The sequence below is a fragment of the Perca flavescens genome, chromosome 24, assembly GCF_004354835.1.
Source record: "Perca flavescens isolate YP-PL-M2 chromosome 24, PFLA_1.0, whole genome shotgun sequence".
NCBI classification, from domain to species: domain Eukaryota; kingdom Metazoa; phylum Chordata; class Actinopteri; order Perciformes; family Percidae; genus Perca; species Perca flavescens.
In genome coordinates, this window is record NC_041354.1 from 13,474,976 (window position 1) to 13,492,325 (window position 17,350).

At 43.6% G+C, this 17,350-nt stretch overlaps 1 protein-coding gene across 5 annotated transcripts in view; it reads left to right on the forward strand.

Moving 5' to 3' along the window:
* dmd (dystrophin) overlaps positions 1-17,350 on the forward strand; it is a 416,019-nt gene that overhangs the window by 295,452 nt on the left and 103,217 nt on the right. For all 5 annotated transcript variants that reach the window (XM_028571814.1, XM_028571815.1, XM_028571816.1 and 2 more), the window contains 5 exons: positions 1,929-2,101; positions 5,404-5,560; positions 6,653-6,764; positions 9,917-10,185; positions 16,530-16,676. In XM_028571814.1, coding sequence (XP_028427615.1) covers positions 1,929-2,101; positions 5,404-5,560; positions 6,653-6,764; positions 9,917-10,185; positions 16,530-16,676 — 858 coding nt within the window. The remainder of the gene's footprint in view (positions 1-1,928; positions 2,102-5,403; positions 5,561-6,652; positions 6,765-9,916; positions 10,186-16,529; positions 16,677-17,350) is intronic.

Sequence of the window (17,350 nt, forward strand, 5' to 3'; positions counted from 1 at the left end):
TTGCTACCAGATGGGTCTGACCCATGAGTTTGGCAGTGGGGCACAGGGAGCACTGCCCTCCTGGTGGCTTAAATGGGTAATTGCATTGTTTAAAAAATGAGTAGAATAATTACGTCTTGCATGACCAGATATTTTATAAATATCTTAGCTAAATAACACAAAACAACTAAATGGTGCTAGGTAATACATCTGATTTCATATACTGCTTTAGTAAAAAAAATATTTCCTGGCTGACGATGCGAGCAGCAGGACACAAAAAATGAAAATGAATGTTGCTAGTCTGGACATCTTACCGTGCCAAAGTTGCAATAAAGGTTTTCTAAATGCCACATTTGATGTCTGTTTACTAATTGTTTTGTGTACATTTGGACTTACATTTATTCCACTTTGTTTAAACGGCAAAGTGGAGGAAGCCTAGTGACGAGTCCATAGCAACCAGTATGTGTGCTGAATGTTACCCAGGGTGCTTTGCTGAATGGTCTCAATGTTGTATTGTTTTATTTCATGTGAATACTAGTTTACTAGAGGAGTAACTTAGTATTTGAAGTAATGCAGGAAGTGTGCATTTAGTTTCCATGCTTATTGTGTTTCCACAACATTAGTGAGTAAATCTACTGAAATGGCCACCACACCATAACAGAGGAGTGTGATGCGTCAGATGAGAATGCAGAGGTTAAATCATGTATGTAATTGCTGCAAAAAAAAACAATGGCAATCTATAGATCTTTGCCAAGCGCAAACCAGTGCAGAAGGTATTGAAAAATAGTTGGGGGAGGGTCATACCTTTTTTCCAAATCATTTTGGAGGGTCATAGAAAAATAATTCCTCGGGAGGGGAGGGCCATATCTATTTTGACTAAAGGTCCCAAAACTCCTCCGGTGGCCCCTGAAATAAATAACGAACTGTCCCTAAATTACTTAGTGGAAAGGTAGTGCCTGCCATATTAAAGGCATTATAAACTCATTTTCACTTTACAAACATCGACTTGTAAAGTACTTTGTTCCCTTCTAGGGTCTTATCAAGAACATTATGAGTAATAGAGTAGATTGTCTGAAAAATTGTTGTGAAAAATGGACAACAACTGATTACACAAGGGATAATCACCTCAAGGCAGGACAATAAACAGTTTGATACAAGCCGGGTATATCAAACTGTTTATTGCCCTGCCTTGAGGTGATTATCCCATTTATTCTACTTCTTGTTTGCCAACATAATAAAACAATTCAAATACTTTAATAATTATGCTTTTTCTTATTCGTATTGCATGCTTATTAAATGTATACTCTGTTTGAGTTCATTAGTTTCTATAGCAACCACACAAGGCTGCATCTGATCACTAACGTTAGTTTAATAACGTAGTTGCTACATTGTGTCTCGCTTGTGAAACTATGTATCGACTGACCCTCCGATTGATTTTTATTTTTACAATGGACCTCATGTTTGAAATTTCTGTGATAAAAACAAAATACAAGCGGCGTATTGATCTACTATTTGATGACGCTGTGCTCAGTCAGCAGGCAACCTGCCGGGTTAATGCCCTCCTCCCAGCCAATCAGAATAAAGCATTCTTAAACGAAGTAGAATCAAGCCAGAATAACACGTCTTGACATTTCAGTGCTACAAAAGGTTCCATCCACAATACATTACGCCCTGCATTATGGCTCAATCCTGGTGGTTGCTGCTCTTGAGAGTAGTCACTCTCTCAGATCCTGAGAAAAAGTAAATTCCTGAAAGATGGCTGGTATTACCAAGAAAATGAAGTGTGTGCTCCAACAGAATTTACGCTCTTGCTTTTCCCCACTGACTCTTTTCTTGTGTGTGTGTGTGTGTGTGTGTGTGTGTGTGTGTGTGTGTGTGTGTGTGTGTGTGTGTGTGTGTGTGTGTGTGCGTCCCTGCATGCGTGAATGTGTGTGTGTTTGTGTTACCAGGACCTCCAGGCGGAGATTGACAGCCACACAGAACTGTATCACTCTCTAGATGACAACGGGCAGAGAATTGTGACCTCACTGGGGGACTCAGAGGACGGTTCCCTGCTCCAGAGACGCTTGGACAACATGAGCCACCGCTGGAACGACTTGCGCAACAAGACCCTTAGCATGAGGTGAGGGGAGTTGTAGCTCAGTTCTGTAAAATCCATCCATCCATCCATCCATCTTCGTCCGCTTATCCGGTGTCGGGTCGCGGGGGGAGCAGCTCCAGCAGGGGACCCCAAACTTCCCTTTCCCGAGCAACATTAACCAGCTCCGACTGGGGATCCCGAGTTCCCAGGCCAGGTTGGAGATATAATCCCTCCACCTAGTCCTGGGTCTTCCCCGAGGCCTCCTCCCAGCTGGACGTGCCTGGAACACCTCCCTAGGGAGGCGCCCAGGGGGCATCCTTACCAGATGCCCGAACCACCTCAACTGGCTCCTTTCGACGCAAAGGAGCAGCGGCTCTACTCCGAGCTCCTCACGGATGAGTGAGCTTCTCACCCTATCTCTAAGGGAGACGCCAGCCACCCTCCTGAGGAAACCCATTTCAGCCGCTTGTACCCTGGATCTCGTTCTTTCGGTCATGACCCAGCCTTCATGACCATAGGTGAGGGTAGGAACGAAAACTGACCGGTAGATCGAGAGCTTTGCCTTCTGGCTAAGCTCTCTTTTCGTCACAACGGTGCGATAGATTGAATGCAATACCGCACCCGCTGCGCCGATTCTCCGACCAATCTCCCGCTCCATTGTCCCTCACTCGCGAACACAACCCCAAGATACTTGAACTCCTTCACTTGGGGTAAGGACTCATTCCCTACCTGGAGAAGGCATTCCATCGGTTTCCTGCTGAGAACCATGGCCTCAGATTTAGAGGTGCTGATCCTCATCCCAACCGCTTCACACTCGGTTGCGAACCCGATCCAGTGAGTGCTGAAGGTCGCAGGCCGATGATGCCATCAGGACCACATCATCTGCAAAGAGCAGCGATGAGATCCCCAGCCCACCAAACTGCAACCCCTCCCCACCCCGACTACGCCTCGATATCCTGTCCATAAATACTACAAACAGGATTGGTGACAAAGCGCAGCCCTGGCGGAGGCCAACCCTCACCTGAAAAGAGTCCGACTTACTACCGAGAACCCGGACACAGCTCTCGCTTTGGTTGTACAGAGATTGGATGGCCCTGAGAAGAGACCCCCTCACCCCATACTCCCGCAGCACCTCCCACAGTATCTCCCGGGGACCCGGGTCATACGCCTTCTCCAAATCCACAAAACACATGTAGACCGTTGGGCATACTACCAGGCTCCCTCCAGGATCCTTGCGAGAGTGAAGAGCTGGTCCGTTGTTCCACGACCAGGACGGAATCCGCATTGTTCCTCCTCAACCCGAGGTTCGACTATTGGCCGAACCCTCCTTTCCAGCACCTTGGAGTAGACTTTACCAGGGAGGCTGAGAAGTGTGATACCCCTATAATTGGCACACACCCTCTGGTCCCCCTTTTTAAAAAGGGGGAACCACCACCCCAGTCTGCCACTCCTTTGGCACCGTCCCAGACTTCCACGCAATGTTGAAAAGGCGTGTCAACCAGGACAGCCCCTCCACACCCAGAGCCTTGAGCATTTCTGGACGGATCTCATCAATCCCGGGGCTTTGCCACTGTGTAGTTGTTTGACTACATCAGTGACTTCCGCCTGGGAAATCGACGACAATCCCCCCCATTATCCTCCAGCTCTGCCTCTAACATAGAGGGCGTATTAGTCGGATTCAGGAGTTCTGCAAAGTGCTCCTTCCACCGCCCTATTACCTCCTCAGTTGAGGTCAACAGTGTCCCATCCTTACTGTACACAGCTTGGATGGTTCCCCGCCCCCCTCCTGAGGTGGCGAACAGTTTTCCAGAAGCACTTTGGTGCCGACCGAAGTCCTTCTCCATGTCTTCTCAAACTTCTCCCACACCCGCTGCTTTGCCTCTTTCACGGCAGAGGCTGCAGCCCTTCGGGCCCTTCGGTGCCCTGCAACTGCCTCCGGAGTCCTCCGGGATAACATATCCCGGAAAGACTCCTTCTTCAGTCGGACGGCTTCCCTGACCACCGTTGTCCACCACGGTGTTCGTGGGTTACCGCCCCTTGAGGCACCTAAGACCCTAAGACCACAGCTCCTCGCTGCAGCTTCAGCAATGGAAACTTTGAACATTGTCCACTCGGGTTCAATGCCCCCAGCCTCCACAGGGATGCACGAAAAGCTCCGCCGGAGGTGTGAGTTGAAAGTCTGTTGGACAGGGGCCTCCTCCAGACGTTCCCAATTTACCCGCACTACACGTTTGGGCTTACCAGGTCTGTCCAGAGTCTTCCCCCACCCTCTGACCCAACTCACCACCAGATGGTGATCGGTTGACAGCTCTGCCCCTCTCTTCACCCGAGTGTCCAAAACATACGGCCTCAGATCAGATGAAACGATTATGAAATCGATCATTGACCTTCGGCCTAGGGTGCTCTGGTACCAGGTACACTTATGAGCATCCCTATGTTCGAACATGGTGTTCGTTATAGACAATCCATGACTAGCACAGAAGTCCAACAACAAACAACCACTCTGGTTTAGATCAGGGAGGCCGTTCCTCCCAATCACGCCTCTCCAGGTGTCTCCATCATTGCCCACGTGTGCGTTGAAGTCCCCCAGCAGAACAATGGAGTCCCCCACTGGAGCCCCATGCAGGACTCCAGTCAAGGTCTCCAAGAAGGCCGAATACTCCGAACTCCTGTTTGGTGCATATGCACAAACAACAGTCAGAGTTTTCCCCCACAACCCGCAGGCGTGGGAGGCGACCCTCTCGTCCACTGGGGTAAACTCCAACACAGCGGCGCTCAGCCGGGGACTTGTGAGTATCCCCACACCCGCCCGGCGCCTCACACCCTGGGCAACTCCGGAGAAGAAAAGAGTCCAACCCCTATCCAGGAGTATGGTTCCAGAACCAAGACTGTGCGTAGAGGTAAGCCCCACCAGATCTAACCGGTAGCGCCCACCTCCCGCACCAGTTCCGGCTCCTTCCCCACAGAGAGGTGACGTTCCACGTCCCCAGAGCCAGCGTCTGCTGCCCGGGTCTGGTCCGTCGAGGCCCCTGACCTTCACTGCCACCCATGTGGCATCGCACCCGACCCCAACGGTTCCTCCCACAGGTGGTGGGCCCATGGGATGGAGAGGGAGTTGCCACGTAGCTTGTTCGGGCTGTGCCCGGCCGGGCTCCGTGGCAAACCCGGCCACCAGGCGCTCGCCGACGAGCCCACCGTCTGGGCCTGGCTCCAGACGGGGGCCCCGGGCTTCCTCCGGGCAGGGTCACTCCATCTCTGCTTAGCTTTTTCATTGGTGTTTTCTGTAAAATCATGATGTTTATATAAAGCACAAGAAACAAGAAAACCTGTGTTTGTGTTTCAAGGGCCCATCTGGACTCAGAGATGGCCTCGTGGAAGAGGCTCCATATGTCGCTGCAGGAACTGTTGAACTGGCTGAGACTCAAAAGTCAACAGCTCGAAAAGGAGCCGCCTGTAGGGGGAGACGTCCCAGCCGTGCAGACACAGCTGGACACACACCGAGTAGGAGGAAACAAACACACTATGTGGGACACAGACAGACACACTGCTTGTCATTTAGCATTTTTGCTAAAATAATTTGACATTCTAATGCTGATTCTGGAGTTGTTTTAGAGGTGTTTGTGGAATTGGGCGAAAATACAAGGCATGTGTACTTGCTTTCTGTTCTACAAGTGTATACAAGTAGATGTTTTTAATTATTAGTAACTGAACATTATCTCTACCAAAATGAGTCATTTTTTTAAAACCAAATGTGGCATCTAGTTACTGGTTAGCAATGTAATTAAAGCATGTTGTCTACAGACCAGGGGTCTACTAAACACAGACACTTGATTGTCTGACCTTCTACAGTTAGCCAAGAGGAGCAAAGCACAACGTAAGATCACGTGAACTTGCAACCAATGAAATTAGCCTGTTTGATACATATTCATAATAAAAAGGTTTTGTGGTTTCATCGCAAAAGTGGCCATTTACATTTGAGGAAGACTTTGTCTTAATGGCTAACATTTTGCAAATCAAAGGCTCAGATTAAATGGAAAGTATAGTTGTAAAGAGTTAAATGAAAACCCCATTTTATACAAAAAAGCAAGATGATTGGATTGAATGATTTGTTTATTTCATGTATAAAACTATAACGAGTCTGCAAAATGGTGAGTTATTGCAGATATGCTTTAGAAAAAGGCTTTTAGTCAAAGCATTACATACAAAATTTAGACATGTTTTAGTTCAAAGATACACTCAGATACACAGACACTTGAATCTAACGATATCATCTGCCATATGTAACAATGGCAGTGGTGTGTGTGTGTGTGTGTGTGTGTGTGTGTGTGTGTGTGTGTGTGTGTGTGTGTGTGTGTGTGTGTGTGTGTGTCTCTACAGCACGGGCTCAACACTATCTTATTTTGGGACCCAAATTGAAATGCCCCAGGGACCTAACAATGCATAAATGACTTACTTTAAATAAAGGCAAACCATTCATTAAAATATCAGTATCTAACATGTCACCAACCTTTTTTTATTTTTTCTAGTTAGTGACACAGATAAAATGCAAATAAAGTAAGTTGTGTGTACGTGTATTTGTGTGTGTTTTTAAAGTGCTTCAGGAGGGACTTGAGAGCTAAAGAGCCAGTTGTGACAAAGGCTCTGGACGATGTGGGAGTCTTTCTATCTGTGCTGCCACGAGACACACCATCACCTGAGCAGAGAGGTAACACACACGTTTCTAAAAATGTAATAATTTCTGATAATTCTGCATAATGGCTCTCCTCCATTTTTCTTACAGGGGTTAAGATTGTCCCCCTTCAGTACTTCAGACTTGCTTTGATGTTTCATGTTGGATGAATGGACTAAGAATGTTAGCATTGTAAGCAGCATAAGCTCTTTTGCAGCCTTTTCAAACTGGACCCTATTTTCCCAAACATCTTTGAAATTAGTCTAATATTGAACAAGAACGCTTTAACCGGCAGCCGCAAACTGGGCCGCAATGTAAACCTACACATTAAAAACTCCTGGGTTAAAAAGGGACCAACTAATTTCTGGGTTAAATGCAAATGTTAAAAAACCCAAATGTTGGGTTAAAATAACCCAACAGTGTAATTAATAAAACCCAACTTCTGGGTCAAAAGAACAACCCAATTTTCTGGGTTGAAATAACCCAGAAATTAGTTGGTCCCTTTTCAACCCAGGAGTTGGATCAAAAATAACTTGGGTTACTATGCCAGTATGCCTTATTCCAGAAAATAATACTTTGTTTTAGGGACTGTTTGTTATTTAATTAAAGAGCCACCGGAGGAGTTTTGGGACCTTTAGTCAAAATAGATCTGACCCTCCCTTTACCAGCAATACATTTTGGATGACCCTCAAAAAGGAATGGGAGAAAAGTGATGACCCTCCCCCACAATGTATTGTACTGGTTTGTATTTGGCATAGACATACAGATGGACATTGTTATTTTTTTTTTTTTTTTTTCACAGCCATGAAATAGGCAACTAAACCTCTGTATTCTCATCTGACGCATCACACTCCTCTGTTATGGTGTGTGTCACTTTATTTCTCCTACAAATACTGGTGATACTGTTTTATCATAATGTACACAACACACAAGTGTGATTGTTCATATTATAAACTATGTTGACATGACACTATAATAACTCCATAAAATACACCCCTCCAACAAAAAATACATGATATATACATAGAGAGAGAGAGAGAAAGGGAACCCTATAACCCAGAACATGGGTTACTCTTTGAAAAATAACCCAGACACCCAAACAACCCAGGAATTGGGTCAAAATATTAGCCCTATAACCCAGAAAATGGTTACTCTCTGAAAAAAAATAACCCATAATTTTAACCCAACACAAATAACCCAGAAACTGGGTTGAAGAAATAACCCAGGAGTTTTTAGTGTGTATAGAGAAAATGCACACTGTCAATGTACGTCAACTAAACGTGCTTGTTTTTGCCACTGACAGGCTCAGATTGTTAGCAGAGATGTCTGACTACATTATGGAAAAATAGATAAGTTGCCGTTATCCATGCTTTCGTGTGTAACTTATTGATGCCAGGTCAACACACTAACTTTAGCTACTAGCATTAGCTAACCTCTGCTCTGTCTGCTCCTCTTTGGCTGGCAGTAGTCATCCCCGCTAAAATGGTCACTGCAGACCATGGACGTTGGCTCCCAGTGAAAGCGTTCTCGCTCAATACTGGACCAATTTTAAAGATTTTTGTTCACATGGGTCACTTAGACACAAATCCATGGGAATATAGGGTTGAAAAGTACCGAAGTAACCTTTTAATTAGGGACCTTTTCTACTAGAGCAGCGTCATGATCAGCTTTAACACTACATAAAAGGCAAATATTAGGTCAATTTAACAGACCTATCTCCTGCACGGACCAAATGCTCCTTTTCCTTTCAATCTTTGAATCACATAGTGAACTTTGGCTCCTGGTTACAGCCTGGTAACAACCACACATTGGGTTTAATGCACACTTTCCTGCAGCACCTTCTACACCATGGCAGCAGCGTGGTTACCAGCCCCCTAGAAAACAGCTGAACTTTAACTGTGTCCCATTAAACCCATTCAACTGCCAACTTAAACACATTCGGAGAACACAGGAAGAAAGGGTGAACTCCAGCTGCTAAACACTGCCGCACTGAGGGAAACAAGCACTTACTTCCTCTTAGAAAGACATTCTGTCTCTGCGATTTGACCTTCAAATCAGCAGCAGTTGGGGACGTCTAAAATGCTGAATTGATACAGTGCTTGCGAGTATTTGACATTTTGCTTGGTTTAAATTCAGCCTGAGTGGTTTGACATATAAGGGGTCTTTATTGTCACAGCTAATGCTTGTGCTTTTGGTTGCTTTAAAAGAGGTAACAGGCTTTTAAACTCAAATCCACGTCTTAAACAGAGTTAAAACTTTGCACAGGTGAAGACATTCAATGGACAACAACAGAACAAAATACTGCAGAAGCTCTTCTTCTAAGTAATTATGTTCATACATTTTCTCCAGTTTGAACATGCATTTTCAATTTTCCACACAGATTGTAAGTGGAATAAAAGCTATTAATTTCATCTAAATGTATTACCAAATCATTCAACAGGCATAAACATGTAGAAAACTGATATTTAAATCTGCTCCTGCTGTTGTACGAGCATAATAGCGAATTGCTAAACATGCTGAAACTAAAGTTGTCTGTATGTAGTCTAATTGTTTATCTCAGTAAGTAAATACTTTTAAACTCAGCTGCTTGCTGAGGCGAACCAGCCTCTTTTTCTCTCTACCAGCGGTCCACATGGCTAAATAATATTCACGCAAATGATGTCATCAGACTACACATAATTTATGAGAATATTAATTAGTCATGTGGACCTTTGATAAAGAGAAAAAAGAGACTGGTTCATCTCATCAAGCAGTTCAGTTTACATCACTTGAAAGAATGTTATAGCGATAAGTGATAAGAACTACTATCAAAGACAGAAACCATCTTTGGGAAAAATGTGTATGATTTTTTTATTTGGTCCATGTCCCAGTTGCTAACATGGAGTGGGTGGGATTTATGACCTATACTGCAGACAGCCACTACGGGGCGATCAGGATGTTTTGGCTTTATTTATACAGTCTATACATCAAACCCTGATGAAAACACAAAGTATTTTATTTTTTTTATTTTCCAAAGGCATTATTTAAATATTAGATGTAATATATGGGTGGAGAACTAAGGGATTTTAGATTTGTGAATAGTGTAACAGCCTGCGAGGATACAGTTAGCTGCTTTTATTGTCACCAGATGTTTTTTTCAGGGCTTAAGACAAAGATTTTTAATGACTTCTTCTTTGCACAACTGTCAGATATTAGCCCAGAGGAGCGTGCCCAGAACGTTGGGCGAGTCTTACGCAAAGAAGCAGATGACGTGGTGACCAATTGGGATAGGCTCAATGCTGACTCGGACGACTGGCAGCGGAGGTTGGAACTGGCTCAGGATCGGCTTATGGAGCTCCAGGAGGCGGAGGAGCTGCTGGACGGACAGCTGAGCCAGGCAGAGATGGTAAAGGAGGCGTGGGAACCTGTTGGTGACCTGCTGATCGACTCCCTGCCAGAGCATATCGACAGAGTCAAGGTCTGATTGAGTGACACTCACTTTAAATTCAGCAGAATGTACCATCAGAATAGTATATTATTGTTGGAGTAGTTTTTGCCCCTTGGTTTATTTACTCTAAGCAAATGTGATCATGGTTGATGAAGACTGGTGACGTTTTCTTTATCTTAGTGGTATTGCATGTTTTTTACAATTCAAGGAACTAGTGCAGTGCCCGTTGAAAACGTGCCTGTTCGGAATAGATTTGCTTGCAGCTTTCTAGAGAACCACTTATAAAAAAACAACTTCACATTCAATACTGCGCTTCCTTGGGTCCTAAGCAATACATGCAATGACATAGTTGCGTCCCCTAGCTATGCTAAAGTATACACGTCATTTGCCAACAGCTAGCTATCTGGCTTGAAATGTTTGAATTTGTAACAATGTGAGATCTCTGATATCTTTTTCTTTATCTGCATGTGTATTCTCCTCCCGCCCGCACCCGCAAACATTCTGACCAGTGTAATTAATTGTAATTAATTAAGTACATTTACTCAAGTATAGCAATTTACAATTTTGAGGTACTTGGTAATTCAAAATTTACAATTTTGAGGTACTTGTACTTTACTTGAGTATTTCTATTTTATGTTACTTTATTCTTCTACTCTCAGAAGCAAATACTGTACTCTTTACGTTACTTTGCACTTTATTTGACAGCTTTAGTTACTTTGCAGATTAAGATTAATATAAAATATAATCAACTAATAAATGATACCTAGCAGTATATAAAATAATTAAAGGTGCACTAAGCGATGTTGGGTGACGGCACTTCTTGTTGACGTTCAAAGTATTTTCAAACAAAACGAGGCTAGCTCGCCCCTCCCTCCTCCTCATCCCGTCCCCTCTCAATTTCAATTCAATTCAATTCAATTCAATTTTATTTATAGTATCAAATCATAACATAAGTTATCTCGAGACACTTTACAGATAGAGTAGGTCTAGACCACACTCTATAATTTACAAAGCCCCAACAATTCCAACAATTACAGTAATTCCCTCAAGAGCAAGCAGTGCGACAGTGGCGAGGAAAAACTCCCTCTTGGGAAGAAACCTCGGACAGACCCAGGCTCTTGGTAGGCGGTGTCTGACAGGCCGGTTGGGGGTGTGATGAACAGTGGCAATAGTAGTCACATTAATAATGGAACAGTGACTGGATGTAGCGGGAAGCTGCAGGGTTCAGCAGCATGACATTGCAGGGCACCGCTGAGCTCAGCAGGGAGTGCAGCAGGACCACGGCGACAGCTGGAACCAGGATCTTGGTGCCAACGTTCTCCAAGGAAATACTCTGGGGGAAAAAACATAAGGACTCCGGGGAGTAAACTCCCCAGAAGCTAGGATTAGTAACAAGCATTTCTGGGACGGGATACACACAAATAGTAATAATAATTGTAATATAAAGGGAGAGGAGAGAGCAGCTCAGTGTGTCAAAGGAAGGAAGGAAGTCCCCCGGCAGTCTAGAACTATAACAGCGTAACTATAACAGCGTAACTAAGAGAGACAGGTCATCCCTTCCGTGCTTCTGCGCACTAACCACCCAACCCCCACCCCCAAATCCTTCATGTCGGTTATTGACTGGAACACTGGAAGTTTGTTATGTTTTGTGGTGCAGGTTGGCACAGTTTGTTTTTGTTGGTGTTTGTAGAGCCTACAGAGACCACGTTTTTTTACAGTGTATTCAGGGGACAGGTAGCTTGCAAATAGTGAGGAGATGTTTGCTGTATTTGACAAAAAATGTTGCAGCCTAAAAAACGCGTGACATCACTTAGAGCAACTTTAAGCCCCACTTTTACCAGCTACCACATTAAAGTAAATAACACATTAATGCATCACTAATTATAATTCAGTAATATTATACGGTATATATATTATTCTGAAGTAGGCAAATCTGCATATTGAGTACTTTTACTTTTAGTACTTTAAGTATACACTCACCTAAAGGATTATTAGGAACACCATACTTATACCGTGTTTGACCCTATCCTATCAATATCGGCCAACCTTTCTAAAGAATGCTTCCAGCACCTTGTTGAATCAATGACACAAAGAATTAAGGCAGTTCTGAAGGTGAAAGGGATCCTCCACACCATTACACCACCACCACCACCACCAGCCTGCCCAGTGGTAACAAGGCATGAAGGATCCATGTTCCCATTCTGTTTACACCAAATTCTGACTCTAACATCTGAATGTCTCAACATAAATTGAGACTCATTAGACCAGGCAACATTTTTTCAGTCTTCAACTGGTGAGCTTGTGCAAATTGTAGCCTCATTTTCCTATTTTTAGTGGAGATGAGTGGTCCCCGTTGGGGTCTTCTGCTGGTGTAGCCCATCTGCCTCAAGGTTGTGCATGTTGTGGCTTCACAAATGCTTTACTGCATACCTCGGTTGTAACGAGTGGTTATTTGAGTCAAAGTTGATCTTCTATCAGCTGGAATCAGTCGGCCCATTCTCCTCTGACCTCTAGCATCAACAAGACATTTTCGCCCACATAACTGCAGCATACTGCATGTTTTTCCTTTTTCAGATCATTCTGTAAACCCTACAAATGGTTGTAAAATCCCAGTAACTGAACAGATTGTGAAATACTCAGACCAGCCCGTCTGGCACCAACAACCATGCCACGCTCAAAGTTGCTTAGATAACCTTTCTTTCCCTTTCTGATATTCAGTTTGGAGTTCAGGAGATTGTCTAGACCTGGACCACACCCACCTATGCATTGAAGCAGCTGCCATGTGATTGGTTGATTAGATAATTTCATTAACTTGAAATTTAACAGGTGTTCCTAATAATCTTTTAAGTGAATGTATTTTGATGCTGATACTTTTGTACTTTTGAGAATGATTTTGAATCCAGGACTTTTACTTGAAACCGTATTTTTGCAATATAGTACTGTTAATTTTACTTACTGTTAATTTTACTAAAAGATCTGAATACACCGCTGATTCTGACCACGCATACATGTCTGGCACCACACAACAGTGGTTTATCAGTACTCATGCTTCTGTCTGGTGGTCTCTTAGAAGCCTCATGTCATGTTTTGGTAAAGCAGTGCCCTCCACGGTGCATTAGTAACTGTTCAGGTGGAAAGTGGTACTGCAGCAAATGAAAACAAAACATTCAATTCAGAGGTCTTAGCTAACTATAGACCTGTATTTAATCTTCCCCTTCACTCTAAGATCATTAACTCTCCTCTTTGATAAATCTTTAAAGGCTGGCTCAGGTTTGTCTTGGACCAGCCCTTAGTTATGCAGCTATGGGTTTTAAACTGCCCCTCTCTTCTTCCATCTGTGTGCATTCATGTCCCATTAATTTACTAACTTAGCTTCTTCCCCTGGAGTCCTTGTGGATTGTGGTGGCACCTGGATCATGGTTGCAGCTGCTGCTGTGGTCCTGCTTGACGCCCAGCTTCACCCTACACTGCTACTACTAATATTATTAGTCATAGTTCTGTTATCTTTACTGTTACTATAATTGCCACTGTTCATCAGATCATTTTACTATATCCACTGCTATAATTGTTATGAGTCATATTTCTGTATTTCTGTATTCTGTATCTCTCCCTTCTCCCTCTCTCCCTCCCTCCCTCTCTCCCTCTCTCCCTCTCCCCCAACCGGTTGTGGCAGATGGCTGCCCACCAAGAGCCAAGTTCTGTCTGAGTTTTCTGCCTGTTAAAAGGAAGTTTTCCTTGCCACTGTCGCACCAAATGCTTGCTCTTGGGGAGAATTGTTGGGTCTCTGTAAATTATAGTGTGTGGCCTAGACATACTATATCTGTGTCCTGAGATAACTTCTGTTATGATTTGACATTATAAATAAAATTGAAATGAGGTATTCCTGGAGATGCTTGGACAGAAAATATGGTGAATCTATTTTAAACACACCAGCTGAGTGGGACTGGGCAGCCTGTGAGTGGTTCATGAGCTGCTTTAATCTTCTTTTCAACTTAATTCGTTGACTCAATTAGTTTATAAATTTTTTGACTGCCTGCTCCCATGCAGCAAAGTTAAAACCGCAGAAGACAGCCAAGTTGAAGAATCAGTCCGCCCTGAAGCCCTGAAGCCCCTGGCTGTGTGTCAGGATAATTCAATTCGATTTTATTTATAGTATCAAATCATAACAAGAGTTATCGCAAGACACTTTACAGATATAATCTATAATTTACTTTTAGGGACTAAAACCAAAACATAATTAAGAGCTGGTGCAAGGCAAACCTGAGCCAGTTCTATGAGGGTTGGTAGATGAAATGACTATGAAGAGATTCAGAGAAGAGTAGGGGTGCTGTGTCTGAAGCTATACACCCTCCCCCACCGGTCTAGGTGAACGCTGCAACTCCTCACTCCCTAACTATAAGGCCGGTTTCACAGTGGCTGCATCGCGTGAGCGTGTCAGCTGCGTGGCGTGTCCGTTTATATTTTGGCTCCCATGTTAACAGGTTAGAGCTTACACACTGCATGCGTGACACTCACGTCTCAAGCACAGCTCGAGCCGCGCCGAAACCGCGCCTGCTAGAAATAGAACCGACGCCTATTTTTCACGCGCCACACAAGCGTGTTGGAAGCATTTCCAGGCAAAATAGAATAGGAAAAGATGTTTATATGTCATTTAGACACAAATACACATTAATAAATGACATGTTGATGTTTGAAAGTCTCTAGGTTTTGATATGAATGCAGATATATAAATATAATTAAAAAAAAATCAATTTTCTAATATTGCACCTGTCAATACAGAACGGAATATTCTGTAGCCTATTTTGCAATACTGCCGACGTTGTCTTTGCTGTAATCAAATCAGTATATATTTATGTTTATTCATCAGACACGTTTCTGGTGTGTAAAAACATGCAAGACGCAGCCGCCATGCAACAGAAACGCCACGGTCACGCCACGCAGGCGGTGTGTAACCAGCCTAAGCTTTATCAAAGAGGAGAGTTTTAAGTTTACTCTTAAATGTGGTGACAGTGTCTGCCCCCCGAACCCAGACTGGGAGCTGGTTCCACAGGAGAGGAGCCTGATAGCTGAAGGCTCTGGCTCCCATTCTACTTTTAGAGACTCTAGGAACCACAAGTAACTCTGCATTCTGGGAGCGCAGTGCTCTAGTGGGACAATAAGGTACTTATGAGCTCTTCAAGATAGGATGGTGCTTGACCATTTAGAGCTTTGAAGGTCAGGAGAAGGATTTTAAATTAAATTCTGGATTTTACAGGAAGCCAATGCAGAGAAGCTAATACAGGAGAAATATAAATTCTTTTCTTAGTTCTTGTCAGAACATGTGCTGCAGCATTCTGGATCTGCTGGAGAGTCTCAAGGGACTTATTTGAGCAACCTGATAGTAAGGAATTACAATAGTCCAGCCTGGAAGTAACAAATGCATGGACTAGTTTTTCAGCATCGTTTTGAGACAGGATGTGCCTAATTTTAGCAATGTTACGAAGGTGAAACATTCTGTTCTTGAGGTTTGTTTTAAGCGGGCGATCAAAAATAACTCCTAGATTTCTGATAGTAGTGCTGGAGGCCAGGGCAATGCCTTCCAGAGTAGCTATATCTTTAGATAATGAGGTTTGGAGGTGTTTAGGGCCCAACACAATAACTTCAGTTTAACATGAGAAAATTGTAGGTCATCCATGATTGTATATCTTTAATGCATGCTTGAAGTTTTGCTAACTTGCTGAGAAAGTGGTTGCAAGTGTGGTTACACTATTCAAAACTCCAAGCAGACAACCCTCCCTGCAATATAATATAATGTGTAAAATTTTATAAACTGAAAAAAAAAATGTTGTCAGTAGAGAGAAAGTAGGCCACTGAAACAAGGTACCGTTGGGTACAGGTTCTGGAACCTGGTGTAGGAACAAAGAGTATGCTAGTCTTCTCAATGACATTCCTCTTGTAGTAAATGTAGTAAAAAAAATTGATAATGATTGATTGGTTGTGCAGCACCTTGAAAGCCGGATGTAACAGTCACATCTTTTCCTTAATCAGCATACATCATAGCTGAAGTGGAAAACATAGAACAGTTATCTTAGCCCAGCTTGCATCTATCAACTAGTAATGTTACAATGGTACCAATGTTGTATTTATTCTACTAAAGCCTGTTAGTGTTTTCTATACATCAACAAGCATTAAACAAGCAGAACAAGTGGGGTTTACATGATGGATGCATCTGTTGCAGCATTTGAGGTGATAAACAACTGAACCAAGGGCTACTTACAGCCTGTCTGTTTCCCATCTGTCATCTTACCACTGTAAACAATGCAGCAAATGACCTGAGAACTTTTTTGTATGTGTGTGGTCGAGCGCTTATGCATGCATGTGTGTATATGTTGCAGGAGTTCCAGGAAGAGATTGCTCCGATTAAGGATGACGTAATACACATGAACCAGTTGGCGTCCACTTTTGGTCCACCGGACATCCAGTTGTCGCCTAACAACCTGGAACGCATTGAAGATCTCAACACGCGCTGGAGGCTGCTCCAGGTACACACACACACACACACACACACACACACACACACACACACACACCAGGTGTGTAAACACTAGATATCTGCAGTCTGTACATATATTGTACATACATACATCGGCAAGTCTCCACAACTTTGTGGATCTGTCAAGTCTCTTCAGCTAGATGTGATGTTTAAGTTAGCTGTCACAGCATTATCTCCACTTTATTTAATGACAGTGAAAAGACAAACCCTCTGATGCGTTGTCCGATCTCTGAGTGATGTCTTTAACAACCACTGTTATTGTTTTATGTTTGTCTGCAGACAGATTTTGTCATCGCGAAAGTGGTGCAAGATTCAGTCACAAATCAGTTGTGTTGTTGAGATCGATGAAAAAAAAAACGATCTGTTATTAGGGGTCCAAGCCCGAGGGGGCTGGGAGGCTGCGTATGCAAGGCAACGTGGCACCCAGTACCACGTTGCACAAAACTTGGCACAAAGCATCTCCAGATGGAGCTGACATAACAAATCGCAAATTTAAAACCTTACTTCCACTTGAATTACGTTGAATCACGTGGCGTAGGCCATGCACATTTCCACAAAGAATTACTTTCGCAAAATCATGAAATGTGCAAGACCTACTTTTTCGAACTCCTCCTAGGCTGTGCATCCAAACTGCACGAAACTTCGTTCATCTCATTGCATCTC